Source organism: Schistosoma mansoni, chromosome 4 (assembly GCF_000237925.1).
Source record: "Schistosoma mansoni strain Puerto Rico chromosome 4, complete genome".
NCBI lineage: Eukaryota > Metazoa > Platyhelminthes > Trematoda > Strigeidida > Schistosomatidae > Schistosoma > Schistosoma mansoni.
In genome coordinates, this window is record NC_031498.1 from 25,317,345 (window position 1) to 25,343,218 (window position 25,874).

The 25,874-nt window shown below is 37.7% G+C and overlaps 1 protein-coding gene across 1 annotated transcript in view; it reads right to left on the bottom strand.

The window, feature by feature from the left end:
• The window catches only part of Smp_050470 (hypothetical protein), a 30,009-nt gene extending 9,556 nt beyond the window's left edge, over positions 1 to 20,453 (bottom strand). Inside the window, exons 1-15 of the mRNA XM_018797306.1 lie at positions 20,402 to 20,453; positions 20,310 to 20,364; positions 20,170 to 20,271; positions 20,092 to 20,136; positions 19,980 to 20,057; positions 19,791 to 19,942; positions 15,868 to 16,035; positions 15,755 to 15,830; positions 12,913 to 13,302; positions 11,395 to 11,816; positions 9,343 to 9,544; positions 8,636 to 8,731; positions 6,760 to 6,828; positions 4,475 to 4,545; positions 3,062 to 3,272 (exon numbers count right to left, since the gene is read on the bottom strand). Of these exons, the coding sequence (XP_018652361.1) occupies positions 3,062 to 3,272; positions 4,475 to 4,545; positions 6,760 to 6,828; positions 8,636 to 8,731; positions 9,343 to 9,544; positions 11,395 to 11,816; positions 12,913 to 13,302; positions 15,755 to 15,830; positions 15,868 to 16,035; positions 19,791 to 19,942; positions 19,980 to 20,057; positions 20,092 to 20,136; positions 20,170 to 20,271; positions 20,310 to 20,364; positions 20,402 to 20,418 (2,154 nt within the window). The 5' untranslated portion in view covers positions 20,419 to 20,453. The remainder of the gene's footprint in view (positions 1 to 3,061; positions 3,273 to 4,474; positions 4,546 to 6,759; positions 6,829 to 8,635; positions 8,732 to 9,342; positions 9,545 to 11,394; positions 11,817 to 12,912; positions 13,303 to 15,754; positions 15,831 to 15,867; positions 16,036 to 19,790; positions 19,943 to 19,979; positions 20,058 to 20,091; positions 20,137 to 20,169; positions 20,272 to 20,309; positions 20,365 to 20,401) is intronic.
• Positions 20,454 to 25,874: the final 5,421 nt, after the last annotated feature.

Sequence of the window (25,874 nt, forward strand, 5' to 3'; positions counted from 1 at the left end):
GCAAGGTGTACCTGTAATCTTGAGTGAACTAATCTAATTTTTCTATTCTTCATCTTACTGAAAGACATAAAAAACTGAAATCAATGGAAAAATGTAGTGACTTTATGAAGATCTAACCCCCCACTTCCAGTTACAGTAACATGGTGAAGCCTAGTTGGTATTTCTGAAGAAGAGTGCTACATCAAAGCACGGCACAACTACCGTGGCGCAATAGTTGTTTTTGTATTGCTTACGCAGAAGCATTACATCATTCTTTCATCCTTTTATCTTTTGGACAGACTCATTCCTTCCTTCTTTTTGAACCAATAATAATTATGCAATGAATCTTTGTGGCCTTCTTAATCATTTGTGGGTATAGGTAGAGTGGTTGATTAGGCCGATCTCCACCACCCATGTTACCGCTCACGTTAGACCATGGAAACAACCCCATGAAGAGCTTACAAATACATAAATATGTGATTGCTGAATGCTTAATGAAAAATTTCATAAGTTTCATTGAATTAAAAGTCAGGTTAAATTGATGTTCAGAATAATTTCAAATTAATCAGTCTTGAAAGTAAACAACTTTATAACTAAGACTGAAAGTTATCTATTCCTGAACAGTTAGTTCTTACTGTTGTGAGAGACTTTTTTGGTACACAGGAGTAAATCACAGATATTTTAATCTGAAGGTTTAAAGGAATATAAAGAGTGTATACACCTACGCCATTGTGATCGATTCTGAGTCATGTCACCTACAGTCTCCAACCATTGGTTACGATAGTCGCTCGGATCCCAACCAAGTAGTCTACATCTACCAACATGGCTCAGACTAGAATTTAGTGACTTCAAGCTCTTTTGGTTAGTTAATCAAATATGAATTAACAGACATGTGAATAATTTTGAATTTGTAAGCAACATATTGTTTGATGAAACATGTTCATTGATGGAATTAAAGAAATAGTAAATTTGGAGAAAGTAGAAGAAAATAATCAAGGATGCGCACTGCTGAGGAGTCCCACAATAGGACGAAACGGCCGTCCAGTGTTTCCAGGTTTTCTATGGTGGTCTAGCTTCAATTGACTCACGCTTTCAACTATGAAAAATACTAAATCTCCACAAAACCCCTTCTGATAATTAATATTATTATATGATTTACCATTCTTGACTTATGCCCAGTCTATTAATTACTGCCTCCCACATTCACAGCCACTTTTGGCTGAATCATGTACAAATGTTGTTTTCCTATTTATGGTACGATTTGGTTTGTCTGCTTGGTATAAAAACCCAGTATGCTTGAAATAAATGATTCATACCGCATAGGCTGAGATTAGTGTTTTGGACTTAACTGGCTGGATTAGGCAGAAAGCAGGACCGACAAGTACTCTAGACTGTTCGTACGGGTTTCGTGTGTCATTGGTCCGAACGATAATTTACTGTTCTCTAATTGGCGCTATTATCACGTTACAAATTAACAGGGCATTCAGGCGATCACAAGTTATAACATAAATATACAAACTAGAAATAGAAAACACCAAAAAACTCTACTGCATTTTTATTTCGGTTTGTTGTTGATCAGTCTGTCAATTATAAGCTACGTAGGATCTGACACAAATGTGCATCAGCTTAAGTTATCAGATTTCATGTTAAAACACCTAGGAAAGTAAACTGAAAATGAGTGAATCAAAAAAAGTCGAAATAATTATGATATTGGGAAAACCATAAAACTAAACGAGAACTGAAGTAGAATACTAGATATCTTCGAAATCAAACTTCCAGAAACTGTGAAGGCAGTCCCTGTGTTGACCAAGAATGATACCACTTCTTTATTGTTTAGAAGGTGGATGAATCGAAAACCCAAATCTGTCAATCTGTCCCATTCTTATTCAATTAGCGCTAGAGGATAAATGGAGAAGACTACAGAATCTTCATGCGTAAAATTATACATATACTAATGTCCTTCCTACTGTAATCCACTTCCATCCAACTTGGTTAATTTGGAATATAACTACATACCCGTCCAAGCAGCGTTCTGATTTTGGGGACTAGTCGACTGAGATAGTGTCCGAAGAATGTCTGGGTAGGATTACAAAAGGGATTACACCAGGGCTAGTATCAACAGTATACCTCCAAGTTGAGTATAGAAAACCAGTAGTTGATGAATAAATTAGCATTTCCATCTTTTCACTTATAGAATATTGAATAATTTTCCGAAAGCTAATTGCTTAACTAAATTTTCAGCCTATATCTTCAACTCCTTAATGTAGCCCATTTATCACGTACAGCTTAGCGTACTCAGCTTTGAGCCATATTTTATGTATGATTTTATTTTTAATTTATTTAAACACATACATATTGGTACAAAAGGGCACCAGATATATATGCGCCACACAAAATAATGGAAATAGGAAGAGAAAGGATGAAAAGATAAGTGGGACTGAAAAGTACAACCGGAAGACTCTTTCAGTTAAGAAAGTTAGAATCACTCTTTATGGAGAAAGTAAAAGAAGGTTACAGCAGGATCGCCACTGGCTTCTATTCTTAGCCATATCTGATAACGTCTCTAGCCACTGTGTTGCACCATCTCTCCGACCCCAGCCAGGGAGTCGTGAATGACCAACAGAAGCTAACCCTTTGCAGCTTTCTTTCATGTCATACACTGACCACCTCTCCGCTTTTTCCAACCAGTTCCAGAGTCGGCAAATAATGCACGACGTGGAAGTCTCTGGGACGACATTCGTAGAACATGTCCAAGCCACCGAAGTCGGTGTTTCAAGATGGTGACACCAATTGAATTATCGTCTCTGCGCCCGAAATGTATGAAGGCTAATATAATACTACCCAACTCTCAGAACAGGAGCAAGTGAAGCGGGACTCGAACCTTTATTCCAATAGATTAAGAATTGAACGTCTTAATCAATAAATCACTAATCCATAGAGGCGTTGATAGAAAGAACAACACTGTCAGGTTTTCAATAGTGGTCTAACATTGATCAGTTCATGATCTCAAGTAAAAACTCAACAATTTCCACAATGTTACACTTTAAAAAAACGTTTGAAGTGATAAATGTTTATCACCTACTTCAAAATAACACAAAGTTTCATCTTCACCACCAGTGAAAAAACCAGATTCATCTGGGCAAATAGCTAATGACCATATTCTTCCATCGTGTGCTTCATAAACTAAAGATGAATTTTCTTCAGATGACGGTTTAACAATATTCTCTCCTTTTTCCTGATTATTTTTAGGTGGCTTAGATATATTCCATAATCGTATTAATCCTTTCTGATCGCTTAAACACATTATTTGAAAAAAAAACAAATTTTAGGAGTGTCATTTGTGAAATTCGACAGATGCATGTTAAAGATATTAAGGTATAGAAAATTATTAGATAAACATGTTACTTATACCTAGAAACTTGAATCTTCATTTATCTACTTTGTAAACTCCCCCATGGGAACCGTCTTTCATTTTTACTATGAAAGTAAAGACGTTATTTTAACATGACAAATGTCTATCCAAATTTCGAGGTTTTTGCTCATAGGGTTGTGGATTTTGTTGAGTTATGATTGAGATTATAAATTACGTATTTGTTTAAATCAGTCATCTCTGGTTTCTAGCATGAAATTACCTTTTGGAGTAGCTGGATGGTATGAGGGAGGTTAGTGTTGTTTCGTGTAATAATATATATGGAGTACAAATGGAATATATCCCAAAAAATTGAATTGCAATTATTCAGTCGTTAAAACATGGTAGATTAGATGCATGATATAAAGACACACGTTTATTTGTATATATGAGACATTATTGGGATAATGTGAACACTTCCGACTTATTTGTTTATTTATTTGAACAGATAAAAATTGGTACAAGGGGGCACCAAATACATATACGCCATACAATAAAAATGAGGAAATTGACTTGAATAAAGGCTGGTGGTCTTGTTAAGAGGTCACTCCCCGAGCCTTCGCACTAAAAGTCTAATCCACAAAGTAGTGAAGCAAAGTTACAAAATTCAGTCGCATAGTAGCCGGTGACCAACAACAGGTTCATACGCCATTTTCTCCATCAGGATCCTGGAGCTCATGTGTACCATTGGTTTGGAATCTGGGTTTTCCTACTCCCCTATGTGAACCCCTCATGTTCACCGACATCCGCTTTTCGTCCTCTCAACTTCGTAAACAATAATCCCATCGCGAGAAGGCAGTGAGTAAGACTTCCCTAGCAGTGGTTGTATACGCGTGGCCATGTGGGAGTATTTCGAGAGGGAGAGCGAATACTTACGGCTAGTCTATCTATCTATCCAATCGTGCAAACATGCTCAAAGCGCATATGATAGAAAATTTCCTTAGATTACAAAATATATTAGCTACAATTAATGGACCAATTTCTTATCTTAATTACTTAATTTTTCATTTTACAACTTCTATAATATGTACAGAGAATGTAGACAACAATATTATTATTTTTCCAACATGTTCCTCATTAACTTACCATGATAATATCTGTTTATCGTGAGAAAGAAAAACTGCTTTATACACTGGTTGATCATGGCCTTCCAATGTCTGAAATCAATGAAATTAACATGGTAATGACAAGAGAGTTTTAATCACGAACTGATAGCAGTGGAAAAACTATTGGAAACAACAAGTGATCCATTCACATCCATGAGTTTATCAGGAATACAACCCAGGAAATTCAAGAATCACAGGTAGCACATCAACTTTAGACTTTTAAGTAAGAATCCAAAGGTCTACATTTCCAATTTAAGTTTACTAGTGGTGTGGCACGACTGTCATTAATGATGACAATATGTTTGGTGAACAACCCTGATCACAACTTCTAATTCTAAAGCTTCAGTAATCTATCTTCAAGTAATTCACTAACGGAACAATCTCCATAATTCACCCGAATAAAAAATGAATAAACAATTTCATTGTTTTCACAAGAATATGACCATAACAAATAGTTGTCAAAATTAACAACTGGTGAAAATAGAGTTAGTTATTCAATGCAATATATAGATACAGTAAGATATAATTTTAATAGTTGAGCTCATGAGTCAATTGACGCTAGACCACCATGGAAAACCTGGAAGAACAGGACGACCAACTCGTCCTATTGTGGGACTCCTCAGCAGTGTGCATCCACGATAGAACGAAACGGCTGTCCAGTGCTTCCAGGTTTCCCTTGGTGGTCTAGCTTCAATTGACCCATGATCTCAACTATTAAAATTACTATAATACCCACAAAAACCTCTTCTGATATTAAGATATAATTCTTAACTGGAAGAGTAAGTCACTATACTTTATATGAGGTTGGAGATAATGATTTAAAAGAATTTATCACTAATACTAACTGTAAATCCTAATAATGTTCTCATAAATAAACCAGAAGTTTCAAACGTCTAGGAAGTGATGTACGACAAACTGCTATACAGTCTATGTGCCCTTAAATAAGCAAATGAGGTACTTACCTGTTTCAAAGATGGAATCAGATGGAGAAATTTAAACAACCTATTGTGGTATTATAAATATTTATTCGATCACCAACACACAAGGACTAACAGGAAACTTTCTAAATAAATGAAGTTATCAAAGTAATTAACCATTTCACTTAACGTATCCATGGAATAAAGTGATGTAGATGTCTTGAGGTAATAATTTGTATTCGGAGGACGAAAATTGTAGTCTAACAATCTAAGTACTGTATCTTAACACATTTGAATGATTCACATTTAGTGAAAAGGCAAAAGGTATTAGTGAGCAAATCTAAGACAGCGGTTGGGAAAATTTCCTCAACATACTAAATGCAGGTTTTATTAGACAAATTGCTCTTGACATCAAAAGTGAGTGGATTTGACCGACTATAAATCGATTCACTGTGCAATGTCAATTACATTCAGATTCATCTGCTGCTTATCCACCAATTAGATACAAATTCTGGTAATTAAATTCAGTACAAAACTGTGATTAATTCAAAGAACAATCAATGAGCAATTTGTATAGTTGAGAGACGAAAAGATGCAAATATGTGTATGAAAAAACAAATTGTTGTAGTAAGATGATGGTCGGAGGTGGTCAACAGGAAACCTTAGACCCGGGTTTCGTGCTACTTGGCACTCGTCAGCAAGGTGTACCTGTAATCTTGAGGGAACTGGTGTTCCCTGACGGATACGATCACGTGTCACTCAGCTTCAGAGTCAGAGACGTTACCACTGAGCTATTTGGGCCGCGACCGACCTCCCTTAGGACTGAGATGTAATCACAATTGATTGATCACTGGGTGGTGATCAATGTCATGCGTGTCAAGTCCTTCTTAGTGCTGATCGAATGCTATCGATCAACAAACAAACAAATTGTTGTAACTCGACAAAATACTGATATGGTCATTTATATAACTGAGGATACGACTGGTTACTCGTTGCTATATAACAGAACGAAGACTGATGCTACTCACTGAATGGGAAGGTAAAACTGAGGATGGAGATTTTATACAGCTGATAAACATTATATCAAAAATTACAATGGATCATATATAATTTGGTTATCTGCTCAATGAATCAATTTTAATATATTGAATGGGGGATTACTTGACATGAACTAACTAATGATTTATTACATGTTTACAATTGACGACAACAATAGCAACAAATTTAACTGCATTCACTAACAAGGTAATAAATCATTGAGTTGTTTCTTTTGACACTACTCATGAGTAACACAATGAATTCAACTAAAATATAAAAGAGTCATTTAATATAGAATCAACCAACTTACACGGATACATGAGAAATCTTTCAAATTCCATAATCTCACGTCTCCATCACCCGAAGCAGTAAGTACAATCTTTAAAAATAATGTCAAACAAATAATGTACAGTATTTTGTCTTACCAAAGACGAATATAAATTAAAAGGAAAATAATTCATACCATGATACTTATAATGAAGTTATAGTTTATTACATAAAGGAAAGGAAATTTTTACTTTAGGTTGTGTTATTCTACTACAAAACGGGCATTAGCTTAAAATCGAACAAATTAAGTTTGAAAATGTCTCATGAAGTTACCTATAATTAAGTCCGATATTATTCAGTCAGTCCTATGAAAATTCTCTGTGACTATCAATATAAGACTACTTCTAAATGTACAGAAGCAATACTAAAGTCACTGAACGGCAAGTTCTAGATTCAAGTTCAGTTAATTTCATTATATTTGTATACAAGTCAACGAAATTCTTTCGTTAAATGCTTAAAGGACTATCGCCCCCAAATGCCCTGGTACAACCGAGAGTGGGAAGAGTCCGCTCTCCCTCTCCAAATGCTCTCACATGGACACGCGAATATAGCCTCTGCCAAGGAAGTCCTACTAACTGCCTTCTCGTACCACGAGTCTTCTTAACGAAATTGAGAGGACGAAAAGAGAATATCCGGCGATTTAACAGGGTTGGTGGACACAGAAAGTTCACCTAGGGGAATTCAAAAACCCTGATTCAAAACCAATGGTGTACATGGGCTCCAGTATCCTGATGGAACAAATGGCGTATGAATCAATCGTTGGTCACCGGCTATCATGGGACTGCATCTCCTCACGATGCTCCACTGCCTTGTGGATCAGATCTTTAGGTCAAAGGCTCCGGGTGTGGCCCCTTAAGAAAACCACGTGCTTCAGTTTGGGCACCTGGGCAGTATCACAGCCCTCACACAAACCAAATGAGATTTGTGCAGCGCATATGTATCTGGTGCTTCCTTGTACCAATATTTATGTGCTTAAATAAATAAATAAAATAATCTGTTTGGCTACAACTTTTAACGAGTTATTTTGTACTTTTGTGTGCTAAGATCTTACTTTTTGCGTTCACCACCTTGAATGTGAGCTTGACATTAGTTATTATCTTCACTATGAGGTTTTGTGAAGATCTGTAGAATTCCCATAGTCTAAATGACGAACTAATATTAGCTAAGCCACCACTGAATACTAGAAAACACTGGACAGTTGTTTCGTCTAAGAATAGTCCCACGCCAGTGTAATTGCACAACTTCATCAAGAGATCGGACCCAGGATATTCAGCCTCGCTCGTGGACGCTCAACCATAGACTACTGAGCCGAAATTCAATGGTGTACATGTCTGACTTCAATCAATTTATGATATTGCACGACCATCCTTCATTAAGTGCGGTGGATAACTGTCTCACACCCGGCATGCTTGAGCTCTGCTGGTCACAACTTCTCACTCGACCTCCAAGAATCGCATCTTAAAGCTGTCCAACAGTGCGCATATGATTATTATTGATGTAGGGATTGAAACTGACTTTCAATTCTACTGACTGATTGATGTTTTATCTATTCCAGTGGTTAATACATTAGTATCAATCAAGTTTTATATGAAGAAGGTGCCCAGCTGTCACATCTAAACTTTTACTAACACACAGTTTGAAACGAGACATCCATGAATCTATACGTGGCTGGCTTAAACCCAACCACAAACCACGTTTACTTCTCTCTCAAGACATGAACCTTACTTATGTAGTTCCAATCAAAGCAGTGGTACGTAGTTTAATTGTTAAATATTTAAATAACATGAAATTCGTCAATAAGTAACTTATTTTCTTTAATAAATCTATAAAAACAGGACAAAAAGGTGAATAGATCTTACTTTCTCAAATCTTGAAAAACAAACAGACCAAACACCTCTACGGTGACCCTGAAGAACCCCTTGACAATGTAAACTTTGTTTTTTGAATTCCCATATCTAAAATTTAATGAAATACAAAAACTAATGAAATCACTAAATGAACTAATTAGTTAAAAGATATGGCCTGTTTAAACATCTGGGCTACCTGTTCCTGTCCTCTAGAAATTTCAACAAGTTATCTAATTTCGTTTGTTTTAATAAATCATTATGCCTATTAATCGCACAACCTATTCAGGTGCGTTTCTGAAAAGTGTAAGACCTTTCGCTGTAAAGGTTACAGAAGGCCTAATCAGAGATATCGTGGTTGCTGGCAAGCAATAGGCAGCGGGAAGAATGTACATTATTCAGATGTCGATTGACTGGACTGCTAACTTCTAACTGGCGATCACTCAATATTTATTGTCAGGAAGGATGAAGAAGTAAGAAACGGAAACTTGTTGAAGTACTTCGTGCTGAGAATTCTATATTGTACCAAAAATATAATATTGAATAAAGCTAATAATAATAATAATAATGATAATAATAATAATAATATACTACATCACAAATAGGAGTGTGTAAAACTGACAATACGAAATGTAATATTATTAATTACTCTATTAACAATTGAACAAAGATTCAGCTACTTGACCATTGTGTAAAGGAGAATACAATGAATTGTTAGTTACCTTAACAGTTTTATCGCGTGAAGCAGTAGCAACAAGACGATTATCAACAGAAACATCAATTGAATTAATTACTCCACAATGGGCTCCATGAATTGTGTTTAATTCCGATAACACAGTATCTGGTTTATCTAAGTTATTACATTGAACATTCCAAACTTTTAAAATTCCATCTTCTGAGCTAGATATAAGATGTGTTGTCAATCTGTATAATACAAATAAGCATAGAATATAATGTGCATATTTTCTTACAAACAAGCTAAGCAAAAACGTTTTTCATGATGAAAAAACTACTTGGACATGAATGAGATGCTAAACTAACACCTTTTTTTCCCCAACAACTTTTGGCAAGGTTTTAGATTTCTTTAATCTTTACAGTTTTGCAAACCTTGGAAACTGGTGAAAATAAATAAGATTCACGTGAAGCTTACATTTTATTCGCTTAAATCATTCTTTACACTTAGGGTTCCGGGGATAATTTACAATACCTCAATGTGAATAAAAATGGTGTAACTTTTATGAAACTGATACTATTGTAGTGAACAGAACACTAATGGGGACAATTGAATGTATTTTGGCACATTACAGAATATCTCATTAAAATATAAGAACCATATAGTGAACAGTTAATTTGCAAAGTATCAATCAACTGTCTAAATTTGACCGTTCTTTCTGTAAATATCTGTCCATAGTCTCCGATTATAATTGTTCATGCATTTTCGTACCAATTGCGTGCCGTTCCCGTTCTCCCCTTATCGAACTTCTACTGAAATACATTCAATGCCCGACCATCACCGTATACTACTTACGTGGATATCAGTAACCCACACCACGTTATATCCAAAAGTTATGTTATGTTTTTGAACCTAGGCTGTAGCCAATTGTTACGACTTGACCAAGGTCGTCACTGATTCGTTATGACCTTACGAATTTAACAAGGACGTAATTCGCGTAAATTATCCACCAATAGAACACGACTTCTACGACCTTCACACTGTGACAATGACTTCGATCAGTATGAGTAATCTAGCGTCCTTATTGGCCCTTATCCGCCTAACCCGTCCACTTGAGTCCAAAACACCAATAGCAGCCTCGGCAATACGAATCGTTTATTTCAAGCATACTTTGTTTATATAACAGACAGACAGGCCACATCATACCATAAAATAGAAAATAATATTTGTACAAAACCAAGCCAAATGAGGCTGTAAGCGTGGGAGACAATAATCAATAAACTGAGTATAACTTAAGAACAGTAAATCATACAATAATAATCCTCACGATACTCCACTGCTTTGTGGATCAGATCTTTAGGTCAAAGGCTCCGGGTGTGGCCCCCTAAGAAAACCACCTGTTTCGGTTTGGGCACCTGGGCAGTATCACAGCCCTCACACAAATCAAATGAGATTTGTGCAGCGCATATGTATCTGGTGCTTCCTTGTACCAATATCTATGTGTTTAAATAAATAAATAAATAAATCTTGACTAGGATTGTTGTGTTAAGTGAGTAAATCTTCACTTGTACCAGTCTTTTGTATTCTTACTTTTTGTTGTAAGGATTGTAGTGGTTCCTCATCTTCAAAGGTAAGTAATAGGATGCAACACGGATACAACAATACACTTTTGCTTATTTTTTTTAAAGGCAAATTGTATTGACCACAGATGGTAAAAGATATCATTCACAACAGTGCATGATACAGTTGCTATGCTAGACGCAGTAATTCCGTTTAGATGATGCGTTTTCATAAGACTTAGATACTTAAAATACTCGGGTATTGTGGTACCTTTTAGAAAATTAACAAACATAATGGAAGTTTAACACACGGCTATTTGGTTGTGCTTTCGATATTCTATACAGCTTAACCGTTATCATTTGCTACCGAGATCATTATTATTTACACACTGTACACCACGACGACTTTCTGCGCAAAAAAAATTAAAAGTATTGTTGTGTTCAAAATGCATTCAAATCATAAGTTTTCATCGATAGAAAGACAGTTCAGTCAGCTTTGACAAGAGACTGATTAAGTCTGTTCATAGATTTTTTTGTCTTACCTATCGAAACAAACAGAACTGATATGTGCAGCATGTGCCTTGTGAATTTGAGTAATAAGATCCAATTTGACAGGAACATTTTTAGAAGATTTATGTAATGATGACGATGTTGAGTCTTCTGATTCTATTAAATGCCATAAACAAATAGATTGGTCTTTAGAACCACTTGCAATCCATTGACCACATGTGGATACAGTCAAATCCATAATCACATCAATATGACCACCGGGAATAAGATGACATTTCCATGAACCATTTGTTTTACTATTAAGATTACCTTCAATCGTATTTTTTCCCTTTGAACTGAGTCCATATGGATTTAAGAAAATTTTCATGTGAGGTGATGCATCAGCTAGAATGAGATAATTGTGATTTTTGCCTGCAATGCATAATTGATCAACTTGTCCAATATCACCTAAAAACTGTTAGAATGAAAATTAAATTCTACTTTTAGAAACTGGATATTCTGGCTTCTTATTTGTATAGATAGGAATTTGTAAGGTCTACTACAAAAGACCAAACTAATTTTTACATCAATTAGTCAAGAATAGTTAACGTAGAATCTGACACACAAGTAGGTTAACCCAAATTGCTAATATCGAATTATTACAAGATAATTAGCAAAACAATTGGAATCATAGCGTGGTGTATGCTACTTATGTCTGTCGACATAAGTAGTATGTAAAACCAATCTGAAGTGGAAAACCTGGCAGCAGAAGATTAAGAAGATTGAGTTGAAGAGAATAGAAAGGAAAATAGGGAGGGATTGTGAACTTCGAGAATCATACAGAATTTGATGGACAAATGACAGAAATTTGCACATGAAGTATTCAGTATATGGTTCTTATCTTTTACCAAGATACTTTGTAATTTGTAAGTAATATACACGGTAAATTAAGGAACGTATTTCTAAACAATAAGCGAACCCTAGTGAACTGAAACTGAAAGTTTTAGAACAAACGCAAAACTCTCAAAATGACCGTAATTTTTACAGTACTAGTATATATGTAGACTGTTGATTTGCAATACTTGTAATTTAGGATGGGGATTTTGTGTGTGTTGTATTTTCTAAGTTGGATGAGTTATTCATAAATCTTTCATTGTCTATCTAGACTACGAGATACGATTGGTTAGTGCTTACAATTGTGTAAAAAGTACGAGTGAAAGTGGAGATATTAGCTTGTGTATCTCATTAAGAGGGATAGATTATAATTTATAAAGGACAGTGATAATATCTGGTAGTTTGAACTGAACAGGATGAAACGTGGATCAAAAATATAGCTTTAACACTAAAGCAAACAATTCACTTTAGGAGGGAGAAACAAATCACTGCATAGATTCAATTGATCAAATTATTTTGTCATAACTGAGTTACATTAGTGCGTATAATATTAATAATCTAAGGTATGTTGCACGATTTTTACAGCTAATGTTCGGAAGCATTTCGAATAACAAACTTATGTTTTCAAGAAATTAACAAATCATAAAATGAATAAATTAAGAATAAAATTACTATACCTCAGCTGTTAATTTGCCAACCATTGGGTCATAAAATTCAACATGATTACTTTGACGTACAAGAATTAATCGTAGAAATGAGTTTTTACTTTCATCCAATACATTATCATTATTGTCTTTTACATTGTATACATTCAAATGACTGATGGAATGAAGTCCATAGTCAATTGAATGGCGATCTAACGTAGTGAGACTACCAGAATCAGATTGAGGAGTCCGATCTAGGGGACCTTTGATCTCTAACACACAATGCCCAGTATCTACATCCCAGCAACGTAAACAACCCCACTGACCGCCAGTCAACAATAAAGAAGTATTACTTTCAAAAAACTTGTGACCCAAGTGATTTGTTAATGCGCCAACAGGAAGGAAAACACAAGCTTCTAAGCTCTATAAAATTGAGAAATATGACAAATTATAATTAGGAATATTGTAAGTTATCAATCATCTAACAGGTAATGAACATAAACAAAATCAAGTTAATCCAATCAAACAGAAGGAAAGGTTTTCTGAGTAAAAGTTAAACAGAAATATACTTTATTGTTGATAAAATTGACTATTACTGATAGTTATAAATTCTGTAGTTTAGTTCAAGAAACTGATAAATAGATGTGGTGGATTTGGACCTGGCACAAAGTGTTTAATTTCACGTCGTTAAACTTCAATACAGCACAGGATTAAGGCAAGATGAATGGGGAAGGAAGTAAATAACGAAACAACAGATACGCAAAATAAAAGGGTAACAGAACTGTTCAGAATTTAGAATGAAAAAAAGAGAGCAATTTCTTCATTGTATTTGATTTCGTGTCGTGTTCCTCTGGGTCTCCAACCATCGACTGTCACTACCTTGGGGATCTCATCTAAGAAATCCACGTCTTATCCGTATCACTAATAAGGCGATATTATTTGGGTATAGATAATCTGTATAAAGATTTTTCAACAAAATATCGGCCTTCGAAAGATTAAAAGGGAAGGTTGCTGTGGTGTGCGTCACGATTAAAAACAAGATTTAAAGAAATAACGTAAATATTAGCTAAATCTATCGTATCGGCACTACATTAATATTTAAAATATTATAAACGTTTGCGTTGTAACTATCAATATACCTTGAAAAATTCAGAGACTAGCTCTGTCTCAGTGTTATCATCTCGCATACTTCCTCTCAGTGAATAACTACAACACATTTGCTACTAAGATTCCTTAAGGCTTAGAACCTGCAAAGTTGATTTTACCATACCGGAATACCAAATAATATTTATCCCTATCACAGTTAGTTGTACGCTCATAACGATACATTAAACTGTCACAAAAAAAGCATTATCTATTAGCAGTTATTAGGACGAGCAGTATATGAAGGTTGAGAATTATATCGAATGCCGGCGGCCACAACAGATTGCATGGAACTAAACGATTTGGACTTCACACATGACCTAGCTCTTCTATCTCATACACATGAACAAATGCAAGTCAAAACAACCAGTGCGGAAGAAGTCACTGCACCAGTAGGCCTCAACATACACAAACGAAAAAGCAAGAACCGCAAATACAACACGGAGAACACAAACCCAATCACAATTGATGGACAAACTCTGGAAGAGGTCGAAACTTTCACGTACCTGAGCAGCAGCTTCGATAAACAAGGAGGATCCGATGCAGACGAAAGGTGAGGATTGGCAGACCATTCCTACAACTGAACAACATATAGAACTCACAACAACTGTCTCCAAATCAACACCAAAGTCTGAATCGTCAATACGAACGTCAAGACAGTTCTATTATACGGAGCAGAAACTACCAGAATTACCACAACCATCATCAAAAGGCACAAGTATTTATAAACAATTGTCTGCACAAGATACTCAATATCCGTTGGTCGGATACCATCAAACACAGCCTACAGTGCGAGAAACGAAACCAGCTTCCAGATGAAGAGGAAATTAGGAAAATATGGTGGAAATCAATAGGATATACATCACGGAAATCATCAAACTCCTTCACTAGACACCCATTGACTTGGAATCCTGGAGGGAAACGAAAAATAGGAATATCAAGGAACATATTGTGTTGGGAATTGGAAGCAGGCATGAAAAGGATGAGTAGTAAATGGAAAAACTGGGAAGGATTGTCCAGGACAGAGTCTGATGGAGAATATTAATGGGCGGCCTATGCTCTTCCACGATGGGTAACAGGCGTAAGGGGGAGTTCCCGATTCGAATCCCATTAGCACTATCAGTTTCAAGGTAGTGATTGGAGGTAGTCGACAGAAAACCCTGAATCTGACTTTCGTGCTATTTGGCACTCGTCAGAGCATTGTACCTGTAATCTTGAGGGAACTGATGCTTCTTGGCAGATTCGAATCCGTGTTACTCAGCTATACAGTCACAGTCGTTACCCCTGAGCTATCCGGGCCGAGACTGACCTTCTGTAGGACTAAGATGTATTTACAACTGGTCGTTGGGTAGTGACCAAAATCCTTGTTAGAAGCACTAATTGTCGAGTCACCTAGACTGATGACTTCACCAAGAAGGACCTGAGACACATGACACTGGTGACTACCCAGTGATCAACTAATTGCAGACCATCAAGTTCCTCGAGATTACAGGTACGCCTAGCTGGCTAATGCCAACCAGCGACAAATGCAGGTCAAGCAGAGCTTCCTTTTGACTACCTCTAATCACCTAATATCAAACATAGCGGACAGAATTTTGAATCACTGAGACTGGTGGTTACATTATAACTTGGTTGACCGAGTTCGATAAGCACTGGAACTATAAAAGCATAACATTCATTAGAACCCAGTGATCAACCAATGTACGTTTAAATATTCCATTACATGACTTACCTCAAAGGTAGGTATGACTTTTTGTTTTGTGAAGTCTACGGACGACCAGACAATAAGAACTTTATCTCGCCCACACCTGAAAACACATGATGAGGGAAAATTTCGTTTCTTACGTAACTAATTCTTTTTTTGCAACATTGAAGTCCAGACTTGTAACAATGCTTTGATGACCTTCTAGAGAAGAGACATGTTTTCCAGTCTCAGTGTCCCACACAGCTACAAAGTGATCACCCACTGACGATGAGAAAAGGTACGGTAATGTCGGATGGAATTTCAACAGTCTGTAATGGAATAATAAGAATATGCAACGAAAATAGCAGAGAACTCATGGATCAAAAATAAAATAATAAACGTAGATATTCCCTTTGAGGAAACTGATCTGAAAACAAGGATCCAAAACTTTAAAGATATGGCAAACATTAACACACAAAAACATTGTCACACCAGGCAACTCTTCAGACTAATAAAAGAAACCGGAATTAAGAAGTCAAGTGTAAGTGAGACAATCTCGGAAAAAGACGGAACCCCTATCTGCTCTCAACCCAAACGTTTAGAACGATGGGCGGAACACTTTAAGGAGCAGTTTAGCTGGTCTTTAGCTACTGCACAACTACCCACTATTCCCAGAAAACCTGAATGGAACATTGAAATAGGCCCCCCGACCCTACTTGAAGTTCAAAAGGCTATAAGTAATCTGAAACGATGAAGAGCAGCTGGTCCAGATGGATTGACTCCAGAGGTCTTTAAATATGGTGGTCCAATTTTAGCGATTAGGTTGACTAATATTCTGGCTAAAATCTGGGAAACGGACGTAATCCCATCTGACTGGTCACAATCTCTGATTGTCCCAATATATAAGAAGGTGCCAAAATCATCCTGTGATAACCATAGAGGGATTAGTCTGACTAACATAGTATCTAAAATACTAGCCTCAATAATTATCGGGCGCCTAACTAAGACTCGTGAACTGCAAACACGAGAAAATCAGGCTGGCTTCAGACCTGGTCGTGGCTGTATCGACAACATATTCACCATTCGTCAAGTTTTAGAGCACAGACATGCTTATCGGCGTCCGACAATGATAGTTTTTCTTGACTTGAAAGCAGCATTTGACTCTGTAGACCGAGAGGTTCTGTGGCAGTGTCTGTCATTGAAAGGTGTACCTCAGAAGTACATAAACCTTGTGAAGGCTCTTTACTCGAACACTATTAGTCGAGTAAGAGCTTATGGCGAACTGTCATATGATTTTACAACCTCAAGTGGTGTCCGTCAAGGTTGTCCACTATCCCCGTTTTTGTTTAACTTCATTATAGACCTGTTGCTGCAAATAACACTCTCTTCGACTGAATCTACAGGAATTGATCTCCTACCAGGGGGACCACTAAGCGACTTAGAATACGCAGATGACATAGTCCTGTTTGGTGAAGACACTGGCAAAATGCAGAGTCTTCTATTAGAACTGAGTAATAATGCCAAGATGTTTGAGATGCGTTTCTCCCCATCCAAATGTAAATTGTTACTCCAGGACTGGCCTGCGTCAACACCTGAACTAAGGATAGGGAGTGAAGTAGTCGAACGCGTGGACAACTTCACTTATCTTGGAAGTCTGATCAGCCCTAATGGGTTGGTGTCTGACGAAATCTCAGCACGGATTCAAAAAGCTCGTTTGGCTTTTGCCAACTTACGTCACCTATGGCGAAGACGAGATATCCGTCTATCAATTAAGGGACGAGTATACTGCACAGCAGTTCGTTCTGTTCTACTTTACGGCTGCGAAACATGGCCATTAAGAGTAGAAGGTACTCGTAGGTTACTAGTATTTGACCACAGATGCCTTAGAAATATTGCTCGCATCTGCTGGGATAACCGGGTAAGTAATAGTGAGGTCGATCACAATGGCGTAGGTGTATACACTCTTTATCTTCCCTTAAACCTTAAGATTAAAATTGCTTCATAACTTTTTTCCTCCCTATACTATATCCTTATATACAACCTTTCTTTATATACTACCATCACTAAATTAATTACTTCTATGAATCCGGTGTTCATCTTGTTGTGCTAACGAGGTATGGCAACTTGGACCGATGCATATATGTGCCTGGTCCTACGTTGTCGCTGACTGACTGACTGACTTGTCAGACTAAAGAAGAGCTGTTCCCAAATGCCCCGGTATGACCGAGAGTGAACAAAGTCAGCTATCCCTCTCGAAATACTCTCACATGACCACATGTATACAACCACTTACAGGGAAGTCCTACTTACTGCCTCTTCGCAGTGGGGTTGTTGTTTACGAAATTGAGAGGATGAAAAGCGAACATCTGGTGCTTCAACCGGGTTGGTGGATATTGAGGATCCACCTGAGGGAGTTGGAAAACCCAGATTCCAAACCAATGGTGCACAGGGGCTCAAGGATCCTGATGGAACGAATGACGAATGAACCTATTATTGGCCACCGGCTACCATGGAACTGAATTTTGTGACGTTGCTCCACTGCCTTGTGGATTAGACCTTTAGGTCAATGGCTCCGAGTGTGACCCCTTAAGAAAACCACCTGTTTCGGTTTGGACAACCAGGCAGTATCCCTTCCCTCACGCAAATCGAATTTGTGTGGCACATATCTATTTGGTGCCTCCTTGTACCAATGTTTGTGTTTAAATAAATAGATAGTAAATAAAGAAGTACCACTGTGCAATTCAAGAAATTAAAATTTTTACCAGTATAGGATATTATCTAGACTTCTGTGAGTAATACAGCCATACACTACTAAGTACGTTTTCATGTTGTGGAAAAAATTGTTAGACAAACCAATTGATATTATTCTTGGTGTCCACATAGAAGTAAGTGGTTTTCTTAGGGGCCACTCCTCGCGCCTTTGACCTTAAGGTCTAATCCACAAGGCAGTGGAGCAACGTCACAAAATTCAGTTCCATGGTAGCCGGTGGCCAATAATAGGTTCATTCGTCATTCGTTCCATCAGGATCCTTGAGCCCCTGTGCACCATTGGTTTGGAATCTGGGTTTTCCAACTCCCTCAGGTGGATCCTCAATATCCACCAACCCGGTTGAAGCACCAGATGTTCGCTTTTCATCCTCTCAATTTCGTAAACAACAACCCCACTGCGAAGAGGCAGTAAGTAGGACTTCCCTGTAAGTGGTTGTATACATGTGGTCATGTGAGAGTATTTCGAGAGGGATAGCTGACTCTGTTCACTCTCGGTCGTACCAGGGCATTTGAGAGTATGAAAAACATTGTCAGTCATTTTACACCTAGCATAGTATCATTAAAATGTGTTTTACCATTTTATTTGTTGAAATTGACAATTTCAAGTCAACTAGCATAAAAATAATTAAATCCATATTTTTTGAGTACATCAATGTAGTAGTTCTTCAAAATAATGGTTTGCAAATATCTACTTCTCTCCTACTCCAGTGCGAGAATTCATCCAGAGTACTATTACTAATTTTGTCGAGTCTAAGGATTTCGGTGACCTTTTGAGTTCGGATTTTCAGTGCTGGTTATCCAAAAGATCAAAACATATCAGACGATAGGATTTAAATGTAGTGCACACCCTAGTAGTCTACTGTACTCAACACCTTTGTAGTAAATAATACCAAGGGAATTTGTAGTAAACAGTTATGATGCCAAATATGAGACGCTTATGTGTACAATTAGTCACTACTTTTGAGAATGTCACGTACTTGAGATTTGTCAATAATGGCATAACAGTTATCAGGTATGATAGAAATACTGGACTTTTTAATAAATCTGAGATGAGAAAGAATTTAAGAACTATTCGGTTAGTTTAGACCTAACAGGCAGATGCTAGATTAACTGTAAAAGTCCTTTGCTAACAGACGGAAATATTTAAACTAGGGACAAATGTTTATTTAAATGGTTTCTTTAGTAAGCTGAGAACTATCAGATGATCTAGATGAATTTCTACTCTGAACATATATTGCTGGCCTTTTTTAGTGTTAATCTCTACGTGTAGCAATATATTAACTTGAATTGTATCGAATTAAAACAGTCCACATACGTTATCATTCCCTGATGCAATCGACAGCTTGTTGAGAAACCTTCCTTTGGACCAATATGCCATAATCTAACAACCATATCTCCTGAACCGGTAGCTAATCGTGTTGAAAATTTGTTAAGCGCCATTTTTTGCACGATTCTTTGATGACAAGACTAGCCAGAAAGTCAGAGTTCCAAATGAACAACTCACCATCCATACTTTTGTAGGCCTTGGAGCAGAGCTATCAAAACGTTTTAAAAGCAAATTTTTAGTAGCAATAAATATCTCCTAGAGAATAAGAAACGTAACAACTCGTGTTTACCGAACCCGCCTCATCGACAACGAAAGATGTGATAAGTTCGTCATCCTGAAATTAAGGCAAAAACGCCAAACAATTTACCTGAATTCTGTTGACTAAAGCAAACGAATTTTCATCTAGTACATTTATACACAGTGAATCGTCAACATCTCTTCCACAATAAATGTTTCCTGACTCGGTGGGCTGCGTATTTTAATAACTATAAAATACAATTCACTTACGAAGATCGGATATTGAGAGTTAAAGCAAGGCTGAAATTTATCAGCTAGTTTGAACCTTAACAAGGGACTCGTTATAAGAGTTTAAAGCCTACTTTAGTTTAGTATCCATGTGACTGAAGTCAATAAGAGCGCCGGCGTTAAGGTGAAGTCAAGGTCTCTATGACTCAGAATAGTGTCCTATTACTCATAATTAACAATTTTTTGATAATTTCGGAGATTAGTTAATTCTTTTGCTTCAGATCAATTCTACCTACTTAAGATTACACTTTTACTGATCGAAAATTTCGGATTTCTGACAAATTCAAATGCTGTTTCGAAAGCAATGGATCACCTGTTCCTTTACTTAAGGGCCTATAGTATAGTCCAAGTATTCAGTGCACTCAGCTAGTGGGTGTACCCATAATCAATGTTGGAATGTTCTGCCCTTATTTTATAGGCAGTATTCTTAAGGTCAGTGTTGGAATCGACCCCGATAGGTCTTTTAGAGGATAACTGGGAGTGTTTATGATACTATAATTCATTAGCAGCAGCTTCTACAGCAATATATGCAAAAATATACTAGAGGAAAGGAAAGATACTGAAATGCAACACAGTGAGCACTAATTCAATCACACTTGACGGAGAAGCTCTGAAAGAGGTGGAGACTTCCACATACTGGGCAGCATCACCGATGAACAATGAGGATCTGATGCAGATGTGATGGCACAGGCTGACAGAGTACGCAATCGCATCTCCGGGCGCGCTCCGAAGAGATTGAAACTGAGAGGCGCAACAGCTTTAAACTGTGCACTAGCCCGGCATTTACTTGAGACCCAGCAAACTATTCACATTCCACAAGACTTAAAAAGTAATAATAGATAGATGATACAGCGCCTCTCCGGTTTACCGAAGCAATAGTGTAGAATTATGACCCACTTCTTTATTAGTACGATTACAATGATCGACCTAATCTTAAAATTGTAGATATGCCACGATGTGACTACCTAATCTGTAAGATCTTACATGGAAGTCACATAACTTTATATTCTTACTCGCAGTATCGTGACAATGAGCGATACTAATTTGGCGTTTGTGAAGAATACATACAGGCTAATGATAGAATAATATATATGAAGTGAGTAAAGACGAGCTATACATAATGACAACGTCTGCAAGGCTTGCCATGCCACCTGATTGAACTCAATTGAATTGAATGTTCCCGTGTTCTCCATTGTCAACCTATGCTACCATTCGTAAATTTCTGATGTAATAACTCCTGATCTGGTATATCTCAACCAGACAACAGCAAGCTAAATATCTTCCACAGTCAATTGGGTATTGAGGGTTTCAAAGCCAAAGAGACACTGATGCTCCAGAACCCATATATCTTTACTGGTTCAGAAATAACTTGACAGAGTACTGAAGAGATACACAAATCTACATTGATTCTCTCTTGATATCCTCTTCAAGTGTTCTCTTGTTAAAAGTTGACTATCATTTGATTTTTAAAATGATGCAGCCATACTTGTGCACAAAGGTAGTAACGAGGTATAAACTACCGGTCTCTGTCTAATATTCTTTCTCTCTTTGGTTATCAAGATCATTTGAATAGTTATTAGTGTATTTCTTCTGCCCCGTCTTCTTGATAATTCTCTTTCATCCACATTCTCGGTAGACCTTGTAGTACAAGTTTACTGACTGTCTGGAAAGGCCGTACTCTCTCTTTGGAGCATATCTACTTTATACTGATAAGCTTCGCAGATCTCTTCGAGGCATTAGATTAAGTTAATCTTCGAGCTCTTCTGGAAGCTAAATCTTGCTAGAACTATCAGGTGTCTGATGAAGTTGATTTAAGGTCGATAATGGGAGAGACCTCTAGGGCCAGTAAATGTTACTGGGCCCTAGACAAATCATCCTGCACTTAAGTCAGTGAATATCGAATAGGTCATCGATTCCCATCAGGGTTAAGTACAACCAACACACCTCAATCATTAGCACACATGGACAAGAGCATGAGGTGGTGGTCACATTTTTTCTTGTACCTACTATTATTGTTACGTTTTTGTGACAACGTTATGTGAGCTGAACGATTATTAAAGTGGCCATAGTACCTGAATACAGTAGAAGGGTAACCTGTAACAGCTCAGGTTGGTTGGTTAAGAGTTGACCCTAAACAACCAAGCATATGCTAAAACAGTATTGTTCAAGTATTCATTCACTTCCTTACTTTTTGTAAGCGTTATATTCCCTACTATCTTATATTGAATGTTGAGAGCCTTTGTTTGTCTGAACAGATAATCCCACGCTCCACTGTGACTGCGCGAAGATCGAAATAAAGACCTATTCACTACTTCTCTGGTTTCTTCTATCAATAGCACGAGGGTTACCTTAAGGCACGAAAAACCCACGTCAAGTATTAACCACGATGTGTGACTTAGACGCAGGTTGGGTGGTCAAGTCATTCTCATCCAACCGGAGTAGGCCCCAAATCATCCACACGAACCTCCTACTTTGGTGATCTACAAACCATTGATCTTCGAAGTCAGTTCTGCTTTGCCATTAACAGATGGAGTCCCACAAGTATTGATCCTAGGGTCGCTTGATTATTATCGTCGACCAACAGCTTACTTTATACTTAAGAATCACAGACTACTATATTCAGGTGATCTCAGTAAGATAAGAGATCCTGCTGACATCTCTACTTTTCAAGAAGTATTGGATAAGATACTGTGATAACTAGGAGTACTTGAATTATAGTACAAACCAGGAATCCCTGAAATAATGCAATTCAATCAAGAAATACTAGATAAGCACGAACGAATGTATTATATTTGGAATTCAAAATCAGACAGTCATCAAGTACGAAGGAACCATTGGTTCATCCAGATACGCAACTGAGTCATCGATTACCCCCTTCCCATAAATATCAGCTAATGCGAAATGTCAATATTAAAACTTCTGAATGTTTCATGCCTTACAGTTTTCACCACTGTGAAGGAATTTGGCATCATCCTAAGCGGTACTCCAGATAACTTCTCATTAGGATTCTGTAGTCAGCGAAGTACAGTCTATAGCGGTAAATGAACCATCAAAATCAATAGCTCCGTAAGTTTCCGACATTGGATGCTAATCACATTAGTTTTAATCGACTCGCTTAGCTGAAGGCGCCCGGCGATTTATCCATACCAGATCACGAGTGGAAACGCCGTGCTCAACATCCCCCGTAATCGCTAGCCAGCCTAGATTAGTTGATTCCCAATATGTTGGTGGCTTATCAAATATATCTTCGAACCCCCTCGGTTCCGACTTTTTATTTCACTAGGTGGGTACGATTAATAGTAGAAGGTGTACAGTCAAAGCGTTGTCAAACCCCAAGTACTTGTGGGAAAGTCATTGATGAGTTCGACGTGATCTACTACATCAATTCGCAAACTGTATGTCTGTTCCTTTTCGGAATTTCATGTATCATTGCTATACTTTAATCCTCATATATTGTAATATTTTCGTATTTTTGAATATTTTTCCTCTCCTTCATCCCTATGTTGCATATTCGTCATAACTGAACAGACTCCTAGGTCACTTAAAACCAAGACTAGTACACCATCCTCATTTCAGGTAATGCCCTTCTGGTTAGACAAGAAATATCCCTTAGGCTCGCTCAAAACTCCTGATGGCCGTTTCGACCATGTTCATTTGGATTTGGTAGGACCTTTACGAGATTCAAATGGATACTCTTACTTTTTAACCTGTGTAGACAGTTTCACTCGATGACCGAAGGCAGTACCCATCAAACGAATTACTGCTGAAACAGTGGCTAACGCCTTCGTCGAACGATGGGTAGCAGATTTTGACTGCCCTTCAACCATCACTACAGGCAGCTGATGCCAGTCAGAATCTGGACCTTTCCGTTGTCTGACCACACTACTAGGAATCACTCGCTTTCGGACGACCGCCTACCACCCACAAGCAAACGGGTTGGTGGAACGCTTTCATCTACAACTAAAAGCTTCACTCTCAGCTGAATCCGTTTCACAGTTGAACGACACTCTTCCACACGTCTTACTTGACACTCGCAATGCAGTGAAAGCTGACATTGGATAAACTGCAGGTCAACTCGTTTATGGAACGACATTCAGAATTCCAGGGAAATTCGTGAATCCTTCAGCTTCTTCAGCGAATATGAATCTAAACCCCTACACGAGCAAGCTTAAAAACGCAACGCGTTCAGTTAGACCTGCTTCCACTTGACCGCAGTCAACTGATATTTTCGTTCAACCTCAATTACGATTTAGTACAAACGTCTTTGTACGTCGAGACTCTCGAAACAACATACGAAGGACACTTTAAAGTTCTTCAGTGTTAGCCTCAGTATTGTATAATCGGTACGAACTGAACTAACTATAGCATCAGTATCGATCGAATCAAAGCAGCGTATTTAGAAGGAAACCCTATCCATGCCGATTTTCCTTCGGTACAATCGAACGACACGGCTACCACACTTATAGTACCTCATCTGACAGCCAACACGCACGTTGATACTTCGGCAGTATCTGGAAATAAACTTAAAACAGCGCGTTCTGCAACAAGAGTAAGGTTTACAGAACATTTCAGTCTTCAGTAATAAGGATAGTAGGTTGATGAACCTGTGTTAATCCTGACAGATTTCCTTCCAGTGAAGGTTCAGCTTCCTCTTGAAAATGTTCACTGGTGGTGCTGATACCACTAGTTCTGATAATGCGTTCCAGTCATTGACCACTCGATGAGAAAACCGGGGCCCCACCTTTAGTTTATTAGATCGCGGTTTCTGAACCTTCTTGCTATGACCTCGGAGATTAATAGTGCTGGAGGGAGCAAAAAGATAAGACATATTAACACCCAAATCATAATTAAAGATACGAAATGCCAGTATAAGGTCACCTCGTGTCCTACGATAAGATAAGGGGTAAAGGTTTAGACGTTTTAAACGCTCATCGTAAGGGAGTTTAGAAAGACCCTTCACTAATTTTGTCCCCACACGCTGGACACGCTCAAGCGATTTAGTATCCTTTATCAGACAAGGGCTAGCTGCTTGGATACAGTATTCTAAGTGTGGCCTTACATAGGTGGGATATAAAATTCGAAACATATCCTCGTCGAAGCATTTAAATGCTCTGCGAAGCGACCATAGCACACGATAACTTTTGGAAGCAACCGCATTGCAGTGCGTAGTGGTTTTCAAGTCGTAACTTATAGTTACTCCTAAGTCTTTGTGCTCTTGAACGCGTGGCAGAGATGTACCATTAATGGTATAATGGTAACTAGTATCGTGCCCGATGTGCATGAGCACGCTCTTCCTGGAATTAACTTCCAAGCCCCAATCATGAGCCCATCTAACCAATTCGTCTAAATCAGCTTGCAGATAACAACGATCAGTCTCACCTCTTATTGTTCTCCAGATTCTAACATCATCCGAAAACAATAATGTCGACGACTTAAATAATAAAGTTAGTTCATTAATATACAGAAGGAAAAGTAAAGGGCCTAAGATGGTGCCTTGGGGTACACCACTTTTGACCGGTTTCCATTCGGATAGCGCTCCATTGACCC